Below are 10,272 nucleotides of genomic sequence, written 5' to 3' on the forward strand. Positions count from 1 at the left end.
TAAATCATTAATCCTTTATTTTTGAGCGGTGCATCTGGCAGAGAGGCAGGGGCTGAAATTTCCAAAAGGGCCTTATGGTGGAAGCACCTAAAATAGCAGACCTCCAAGCTCACAGCGCGTCGCAGCGCCGCAGCGCAGTGTGAAACCACACTGAACTGAGCATAATCAAGTCAATACTGGAGATGTGGCTTAATGGCATGGATCTCTACACAGAGAGGGCATTTCTTTCAACATGAGATGCTGCATTCAAGTTCAGGAGAGTTTGGACAAGGCAATTCTATTGAATGCTGACTTCAGGTATGCCATGAAAAGAGGGCATTTGCATTTCTTTCACCATAGTAAAAACTGCATTCATGGTCTGGAAAGGGCAGTTTGTCATGTATTTTATTATTCCCAGTGTATGTTTCCATCCCAAAAAAATACAATTCATTAACTCTAAGCCTTGGTTTTCATTTCTGTGATTTTCAGAGTGGGTGTGTCCGAATGGTTTTCACCTGAAAACGGGACTGGTGTTATGTCACACCAGGGTCCATTTCCATAGTACCACCCCTCCACTTCAGTTTCCTGGCAACTGAAGAGAAGGGGGGGTATTTTGGGGTGAATTCTATTGAGACTATATGGGGTGGGCGGGCTAAAGTGGATAGGGTGGGTGGGCTAAAGTGGAACGGCTAAAATTGGAACGATACAGGGAAGATTAACATGGTGCCATGCTAAAATTGGAACAATACATTGTATCGTTCCAATTTTAGACCCAAAGACAGCGCCCCGTTGCCAACAAAGGGCATTTTGGTATTGCATCTGAAACGGCTTGGAATTAGAGACAGACAGAACATGACATTTCAATATCCGAGTGTTTTTTTGGGCTAAAACCTGTATAAAACCGTATTATGGACCAATATTTATATAAAATATTGTGGTGACCCACATATACAGACTGTGAGAGACATTCACCAAAGAGTTACTGTGCCTTTAAGGGCTGGGGGGTTAGTTAGTCTCTGGGCTTCCGTTTCCGGGTTAATGGTTTTGTGGTTGTTATGATGTGCCGTTGCTAGCTTGATGCACACAGTGTATGTACATGGTACAAGTTTATGTGGAGTTAAGTAAACTACCTCCACTGCACCTACGTCTACTGTCTCGCTGTTTCCTAACTCTACAATAATATATTTTTAAAAGCATGGTGTGGCCCCTTTAAATTTATTTTTCTCTCTGGACAGAGAGAACCACACATTTAATGGCTGGAGTTTAAGGAAAGTGACATCACAGGAAGGGCTCAATATCTATCTCCAGGGCGGAGCAGGGCTTGGTCAGCTCAAAGCGGGTGATGACGTCAGGATGGAGGACCCCGAGGAATCCTATGCTCTTCCCGCGCACAAAGATCTCTGCACAGCGGCCGGGAAAAAAGGTGGGATTGTCTACGGCCTGGATGTGGTAGCCTTCCCCGCGCGCCCACTTCACCTCCAACAGCTGCATGACGCGGTCCAGCAGGCCATGAATCAGCTCGAAGCCCGAGCTCTTGTTGTAGTAGACGGCGCACAGACGCCGGCTGTTTCTGGCCCCTACGTCTTTGCTCCCATCCTTGAGCACCACGTCGGAGATCTCGAACAACTTGAGCGGTAGAGGCAGATGCTTGTTGGCTGCCGCGGTCTTCAGTATGCCAGGGAGCAGGGTGGTGCGTGCCACCTGAAACTCGTCCGTCTTGGGGTTGGCGATGTGAACAGCCATGGTCTCGGAGATCGTCTTGCCGAGCTTGTCCGCTATGTCTTCTCGGGAGCACAGGGCGAAGGTTAGGGCCTCCGTGTACCCGGCGGCAGCCAGGTCCTGCCTCAGCAGCTCCGTCAGCTTATTGAGAGGAAACTGATTGGCTACGGTGTAGGTGCGCGGCGTGGTGCGCGCAATGTTGTTGAAGCCGTAGGCCGTGGCGGCGTCCTCCATGATGTCGCAGGCGTGGATGACGTCGTGACGCGTGGGCGGAATCTCCACCTCAATTTCGTCGCCCCTGTCCCCCGTGACCTGGGATCTCAGGCACATACTGGTCAGGAGCTGGGCAATGCGCTCCGTAGGTTCACTGATGCCAACCTTGTGGTTGATGTAGTCACTGTGCAGTCTCTCCTTCCTGTAAGCCAGCTCTGGGTACTTGCAGGGTCTGGGTGCGCCAACCCCATCCGGGTACACCGCCTCGGCTTTGTACTCCACCTCTGCCTCCTCTACCGTGAAAGGCTCTTTACAGTACTCGCTGAACATGGTCACCATTATGTCCAGAACGATCTTCGCCTTGGTGAGGTCCGTGGCCGTGCACTCGATGAAGACGTTCTGGGTCTGGAGGGAGATTCGGGAGTGGTGCCCGTTGATAATGGGAGGCATGGACAGGACAACGCCGTTGCTGTCGTAGATGACCGGGTACACGGGTTTGTCTTCGATGATGTGAAGGTATTGCTTCAAGTAGCTGTCCGTCTTATAGAGGCTCATGAGTTCAGTAGCGGTGTACTCTTTGGCCTGGTTGAGGGGTCTGAAGCGGATGTCTCCGGGGGGTTTCGCTGTGAAGGTGAAGGGGCCTGAGATGGTGTCAAGGTCGTGCGTTCCAATGGCAACCAATGCTCTTTTCCTGCAGATGTTCTGGTGGAGTTTCTCCTGCAGCTCGATGAAGCTGTCATATCGCTCCTTGGTGAAGGAAATGTCCCTTAACACAGCTGCCACTGCGTGGGGTCTCACCGCTGCCACCTCCTGAGAGATGATCAGCCTCTGGGGGGGCTGCCCGTTGGCTGGGCTTACGCGCCTGTAGCGAGGGGCCTCCATCCCGTCCTTGAAGACCTTCAGTCCACGGACAAGGCCCTCCATGCACAGCAGGTCATAGCGGTTAGCTGGCACATCGATCTTGTACAGTATGTCATCAGACGCACCCGATGCCTTGGATGCGCCCTGTTCGCGGCTTATTGACTCCTTCTCAGAGGTGACTTCATCCAGCTCCAGGCCAAACTCAAAGCACAGCTCATCAAACTCCTCATCTGTACATGTGCTTCTGCCCAACGCCTCTAACAAAAGATCCCTTCTTACACTGACAACTGGCATTTCTGCTGTTATTGTCCTGGTCACTCTGATTGAATTACAATATATACTGTGTGTGACATCAGCGTGACATCACCAAACAGGGTGTTCATGAGTTTTGACCAGGTAATATAACATCCCAAGTCATTATTTCACCGTCAAACTGAAGCACGCAGATCTACCGACGGATTATACATGGATACAAAAACGTATTCTGATCCGATGGCCCGGGGCTCCATCTCCCCCAAACCCCCCGGACATGGCGTACAGTTCCTGCCTGGTTTTCTGTTGGGGGACCCGCCTGCCCCCGCTAGCCCCCAACCGCGAGCCTTCAGCCGGTCCACGCCCACCCCTGAACAACACAGGAGCTTTCAGCTCACCCCCAAGCCAGTCGACCGTGTCCCCAAAGACAAGAGTGGAGCTCCACCCGTCCGCAGCATCTACGACGACCTGGATTACCTGACCTCCACGGCAAACAAGCGGCCTTTCTCCTTCCTGTCTACACGGCAGAGACACCGGCCATCCTCGCCCCTAGAAGCGTTGTCCAGCATCTACAGTGGTTCGGGTGGACAGGGGATTTCACCCGCTCAGGTCGATCCATTCTACAGCCAGGGGGAGGCCCTGTGCTCCGACGACCAGCTGGACCCGACCTGGGTCACCGTGTATGGGTTCACGCCGGAATCCGCGGCCTACATCTTGGAGCGGTTCGCTCAGTACGGGGGCATCGTCCATCACACCGTGTCTAACCAAGGCAACTGGATGCACCTGCACTACCAGTCTGTGCTCCAGGCCGGGACGGCTCGGTCCAAAGACGGAAAGGTGTTCGGAGGGTCTATCATGGTAGGAGTCAAGCCCTGCATCGACAAGAGTGTGATGGAGGCTTCAGGGGGGGCAGTGCCTTCCTCCGGCAGCAGCCCTCCCTCTCCTGCTCCTCTCCTCTCCCGATCTCCTCCACTCTCTCCCGCTACTGCCCTTCCTCGTGGAGGAACCGCTCATTCCTCCATGAGGCGGCTCACCGCAGTAAGCGGCGGGATGCTGACGACAGACGGACAGACGCCACGGAATGAAGGCAGCATGCTCTCCATGGCGGTGGCGTGCGTCCCTTCGCGGCAGGCAACCGAGGATGCACTGTTTAAGATCGGCCAGTGTATCATGGGTGTTATGGGTTTTGTACAGGGGAGAATTGAGGCATGGAATTCCCCAAGGAATAGCTGACCTACAAGCTCTGAATGGGTCGCAGATGTGCTGTGAACAGAAGGACAGAAAGAAGATATGACATCACCATTCCATTATCTCATAGATAACGTCATAGGGCTGTCTCAAAAGGGGAGGTTGGCAAGAAAATATGACCCCATTATGACATCAAGATGCCATGATGTCATAGATACGTCATAGGGCTGTCTCAAAAGGGGAGGTTGGCAAGAAAATATGACCCCATTATGACATCAACATGCCATTATGTCATAGATGCGTCATAGGGCTGTCTCAAAAGGAGAGTTTGGCAGATTGTGTCTTCAAAGAAACAATTAATTTTGTAATTCAGCTGAAAAGAGCCAAAAAGGATGCGCCCTAAGAAGTTCCAGGGTGAGAACTCTAAGTCAGCCGCAGCCAAGGCCCGCAAGGCCGATGCGAAGGTGGTGGCCGACACCCACAAGAAGCAGGAGTTAGAGGACGCTCTGTGGCAGGAGAACGACAAGCACGTCCTGAGGAAGGAGCAGAGGAAGGACGACAGGGAGAAGAGGAGGGTCGAGGCCTTGGAGAGGAAGAAGGAGAACCAGAAACTCCTGGACCAGGAGAGTGCCGGGCTCTGGGGCAAACGCGCGAGGGACGTTCCCGCCGGAGGTAGAGTGACCCGGGCCCAGATCGAGGAGACGCTACGTCCCGAACAGCAGCAGCAGCAGGAGCAGCAGGAGACGAGGACAGAGCGCAAACGGGAAGAGCCATTAAGCCACCTGTCGCTCCCTCTGGAAGAGAACGTCAACCGCATCGTCCCCGACGAGGGCTCCGTGGAAGCCAGATCCATAGAGGACGCCATCGCCGTCCTCGGCGCGGGTCCTGAAGAGCTGGACCGGCACCCGGAGCGCAGGATGAAGGCGGCCTACGCCGCCTATGAGGAGGCCAACATGCCCCGCGTGAAGACGGAGAACCCTGGCATGAGACTGGCGCAGCACAAGAACATGCTGCGGAAAGAATGGATGAAATCACCAGACAACCCCCTCAACCAGGGTTTTGCCAACTACAACACCAAGTGAGCAGCACTCCCCCCACCCAATCTGCATTTCAAATGAAAACCTCCTCTAGCGCCACCATCAGGCCGACTTTTGCAAAACACATTTTTGGACACTGCTCCTACAGATTTTGGCTTTAAATCACGCAAAGCAGTACACAGGTACAGACATTAGCTCAGGGGTAGAGAAACCGCTAGTAGAGCACAAAGGGTTCCCGAAAGGGTTCCCAGTTCGAATCTGGGCTTCCCCTGAGTTAATGTCGAAGAGTCCTTGAGCAAGACTCTGAACCCCTAGTTTCTCCCGGTGAGCAGGTTGGTGCCTTGCATGGTTTCCTCCGCCACCGGTGTATGAATGTGAGCGTGAATGGGTGAATAATGCACAATCTATGTAAAGCGCCTTGGATAAAAGCGCTATATAAATGCACCATTTACCATTTACAGTATCTCTACAGTCATGTCATCAACATGCATCTGTCCCGTTTAGCGCCACCATCAGGCCGATTTTAGCAAAACACATTTTTGGACACCGCTCCTACAGATTTTGGCCGAAAATCACGCAAAGCGATACACAGTATCTCTAAAGTCATGTCATCAACATGGACCATATCCCATATTCCCTCCTGATTCGCTACGATTGCCTTCAAAAGTTTGTGTATGCGACGTGGCGGTCACTTATCTCCCGATTAGGGAGACTTACTAGTAACGATTAACACTCACACTAATATCGTTGCTGTCAGGTGAAAATCTGTACCTATAAAAACTACTTTTCAGGAAATGGAACAAAACTAGACCAGGTCAACCTGGTTGTGCCAGACCCCCTGTCTGTCATCATCATTTATGACATCATGCCTTTTGTAGGCATGTCATCATCATGTCATCATCATATATACCCTTTATATAGAAAACCCGGACCGACAGACATTTGCTTATGTAGGCCCTACCCATTTCATGGGTCTGGCAATAACTATAGGTTCCAGTGGATCAATATACTGTATGTTGTTTAGTCACAAGCTCTTGACCACTTTAAACCATGCGTCCCTATTTTGGGCATGTCATTATATGCAAGAAAAAAAAAACGTTTTCAAGAAATTCAGTTCTACAAGCTTTGTCTCATCACTCACGCAGTGAGGCAGGTAGCTAGATGTTTTCACAGTACTATAATACTTTGAATTTCACAACACACATCACTTTTGGCATATGTTTTCTTTTTTTTCCCATCCTTTTTGAGCAGTGCTAACCGCTCCTACATCTGGCATTGTCTGTTTGTCCTGCGTCTGTCTGGACTGTGATGGGGCCCGGCCGTCAGGAATTAGACGCACTTTCCGTGCTCCGCTCCTGTTCTAGGTGGGTTGGGGGCCGGGTCATTGTGGCTTGCCTGCTGGCCCGGACCGGTTCCTGGAACCTTTTTTCGGTCCTGCTCCTGAGTTAGAACTAAACTTAAGTTCCGGGAACCTATGGTCAGGAACCGCATGCGCTGCTGCTCTTTTTTGGGACCTTCCTGTTTAGGTCTGGTTATATGGAAACTTAAGCAGAACTTGGTCCCGGAACTTCACGGGTTCTGGAAAGTTCTGGTTCTAGTTCTGGGTCAGCCCTACAGTGGAAATGGGGCTTTAATGACACTAGGGATGTACACATCCCTCCTTAGACAGACTTTCGATTCAGCTCAAGCAGTAATATAAATGGTAAGACAGAATTCATTTCCCTGAGGAATCAAGCAATAATAACTGTGTAAAGCTGAACAAGTTGAAGTTTGAAAGAGATTTCTCACTCAAAGAATGTGGAAGTAGTAGGAGGCCAAAAGTTTTGGAATAATGTCAACTAGTGTGTGCTAAGGCATTAACGAAAAAATGTACAAGTCGACTCCCAACAAAGAAAGTCGAAAGTCGAAGTTGAAAAAATAATAATAATAAGTTACTTTAGTTACTAGTTAGTCTACTTTGTAGATTATATATTATATTAGTTATTACAAAACATTCAGCCTTATCAATCTGGCAAGCCTTCATCAAAGAAAAGGGAAAAACAGCGCTGTTTTGTTCCTAGTGTAGCACTACATCTGTTCTTGAGAGAACAGAATGATGTAGTGTATATAAGGCTGTAATGCCTTATATACCTTTCGGCTATTTGAAATTGGGGTCGCGGTACATAAGGCTGTAATGCCTTATATACTTTTCAGCTATTTGAAAATAGCCGATCTACAGGCACACAATGCATCTCGATGTGACACTTCTCAGTAGTTTGTCTTTCAGTTTTGACTTAAAAAAAATAACAATGTGTTACGTTGTCCCTGTAGGTTGTTTATTACTTGCGCAAGTATGGTGGTGATAGCTGTCTGTATGTGGTTATGTGGGTATGTGGCACATCAAGTGCTCCCCCAAATATGGGGTGAGTATGAGGTTCGGGTATTGGCTATGGGGCCAGCCAATGGGGAGAAAGTAATGTGATACCCACATGCCCACAGACAGCTATCATCACTCACTTGCGCGCTCTGCTGGTCGGACTTGTAGTTTAATTCGGAAAGTGACGCGAATTGCCAGCCATATTTGGCAGCAAATCACTAGCTCTTTAACCAGCCAGGGACAAGTGTACAAGACTTTAACTCATGCAGGGGAGTACAGTCACATCGGCTGACCTACACAGGAAAGAAAACCCCCATCTGTTAACAAGCACCTTTTCGACTGCAGCTTTAGCACCACACTACACTACACCACACCACACCACACCACACCACACCACACCACATAAAATATCTACATTTTCCATTACACAAAAGTACCCCTATCGAAACAAATTGACCCTTTTAACTGTGATTATAATACAATATACATTTGTATTACAACTATCCTAATCAGGGGTTGACTAAGGCCTCAGAGGCACTTGCCCGTCGGGCAAGTACAGTTCATTTTCTACTTGCCCAAAGGTCATGCCCACTTGCCCAAAAAGTAAATTGTCCATTATAAAAATAAGTACTGTAAGCTTTTAATTACCGCTCCATTTATTTCTTCACTGTGCGATAAAAATGTCATACTGTACCTACATAGCTATTATTGAATATGTCTATGGTTTCACAATTATTTTAGATTTTTAAGTGTAGCAGCAGTAAATTATAGTTAAACAGTGCTCTTATTTTACATTCCACAGACCAGAAGACAGAAAGCGCTGGCCACGTTCAGGTGTTTAGGCAGATATCTGTTGTTGTGTTTATAGACAGTTCATGTGTCCCCTCTCAAATGAGCACTTGCCTGGTCGGGCAACCAGAAAGCAAACTTCACCTGCCCGACGGTTTAATTTACCTGCCGGGGGCAGGTGGGCAAGCCTTAGTGTCAACGCCTGCTAATTATAATGCACTAAAAGGTGTCCTCCAGACTAGGCGCTGTCACCGCTTCCTAGCAATTAATTTTCAATGAGAGGCGGACGGCTTTTTCGGCCGCGTAGCGAAGTTTTGGGGCGACGAGGAGATCGGGCGCGGTCCCGTGAAATCCCCGCGAGCGTGCTTGTTTGTGCATGTGTACGCGGGCGGTGAGAGATGGATTGTGTTCATCTTTGTGAAACACCGCGCAGCGTTTACTCACTGAGCGAGTGTGTTTGTGTCTCACCACGGTGCGGCCACCGCTGATCCTAGCGGCCTCCCCGACGGCAACCGCGCCTAGTCTGGAGGGCACCTAATGGATTATAACTGTGATTATAACACAATAAAATCTATTATCATGTATTACAACCATATCCCGGTGGTCTAAATGAAAAGTCAGTGAGTGATCAGTCATTATGAAGTTTTTCCCCTGTTTGGCCTAGCTCAGACCTACTCTGGATTGGATACCTTTTAGTACCACGTTTAGTACCACTTTCATACCACTCTACCCAAGTGCTTGTAGTATAGTGGAAAACCTGGCACAAGTGGGCGGTGTGGAGTGGTGTGGTGTTGGGCCATGTCAGTGGAAAAGGGGCCTCTGCAGGAACTTCCTGTCTGTACTTCTCACTATAAACCTGTAATATAAACTCTTCTGTAATAAATGACCATGAGATGTTAACAAAACAACACAACCAATACCCAGCTTCTTCCTTTCATATGGTACACAGTAATTGATAGTTTTGTTCCTAGCAACGGTAACTGAACTGTTGTGGCTTGTCTTTCCTCTTACACCGTTGCTTCCACTGTTGTTTATCCTAGGGCATTAACGACTTGTGATTTTTGCAAGTCGACTCGACTCAGTAAAACGTTGAGTTGAAGTCGACTTTATCGTTTGACGATGTCATCACATCACACACAACCCCCCAATTATTTTGGGGGGTCCCCAGATGATTAACGTATGTGCAACATTGTTTTCTCACTCAACAGTAAACAAACCAACATAAGGTTTAAGTACAGGGTATCTGCACATTTCTAAAGTGACAATTTAAGGACTTTTTAATACCTCTAAAATGACAAATTAAACATTGTCCAAATTGTCAAATATATAGAGGCAGAAATTGTGAAAATAGCCGATCTACATGCTCACAACGCCTCGCATCGTGAGCGTAATGTAGCACTGTAATATTGGATCATTCCGTCCTTGGCAATAAGCAATCCTACTGTTTGAATGCTGTACAGACCCACACATGGAGAAAACATAATGATAGAAAAAAATACAAAGGATTTTCTTTTTTCAACATCGACTTTCGACTTTCTCTGGTGGGAGTCGACTTGTGTAATGAAGTCGACTCAGTCGACTTGTCGACTTTTTTGTAAATGCCCTAGTTTATACTGTACACAGTAATTAGTGTGCCAGACTATAGTACTTGTCCGACTTTATTCCATCCATTTCCAGATAAACTTTTTTTTTTCTTTTTTTTCTTTTCACAATTTTGGTGGCACGCACTTGGGCCATACGTCAAATCGACCGGCTTCATCGGGAATTGTGCGATTGCATTTTGCCAAGAGACTAGACGTTGTATAGTTTAATTTATATTAATTTATTTGAGAATTAATTTTCTCCATTGAATTGAATGGGAAAATACAAAAATTTCAC

At 48.3% G+C, this 10,272-nt stretch overlaps 3 protein-coding genes across 3 annotated transcripts; 2 read left to right on the forward strand and 1 right to left on the reverse strand.

Annotated features, from left to right (window-relative positions):
- Positions 1–1,257: 1,257 nt before the first annotated feature.
- On the reverse strand, positions 1,258–3,066 carry LOC308281936 (phenylalanine--tRNA ligase beta subunit-like; the record flags this gene model as incomplete). Its single annotated transcript, XM_080722276.1, has 1 exon — positions 1,258–3,066. One exon carries the CDS (start codon positions 3,064–3,066, stop codon positions 1,258–1,260), a length of 1,809 nt encoding a protein of 602 aa, XP_080578402.1.
- Positions 3,067–3,264: 198 nt separating this feature from the next.
- Positions 3,265–4,257, forward strand: LOC308281598 (nucleoporin NUP35-like; the record flags this gene model as incomplete). The annotated part of the gene is made up of 1 exon (XM_080721824.1): positions 3,265–4,257. The coding sequence occupies one exon, from the start codon at positions 3,265–3,267 to the stop codon at positions 4,255–4,257; it is 993 nt and encodes a 330-aa protein (XP_080577950.1).
- A 347-nt stretch (positions 4,258–4,604) lies between these two features.
- On the forward strand, positions 4,605–5,294 carry LOC308281599 (coiled-coil domain-containing protein 124-like; the record flags this gene model as incomplete). The annotated part of the gene is made up of 1 exon (XM_080721825.1): positions 4,605–5,294. The coding sequence occupies one exon, from the start codon at positions 4,605–4,607 to the stop codon at positions 5,292–5,294; it is 690 nt and encodes a 229-aa protein (XP_080577951.1).
- Between the last annotated feature and the right edge of the window lie 4,978 nt (positions 5,295–10,272).

Source organism: Nannobrachium achirus (genome assembly GCF_963921795.1).
Source record: "Nannobrachium achirus genome assembly, chromosome: 3".
Lineage (NCBI taxonomy): Eukaryota > Metazoa > Chordata > Actinopteri > Myctophiformes > Myctophidae > Nannobrachium > Nannobrachium achirus.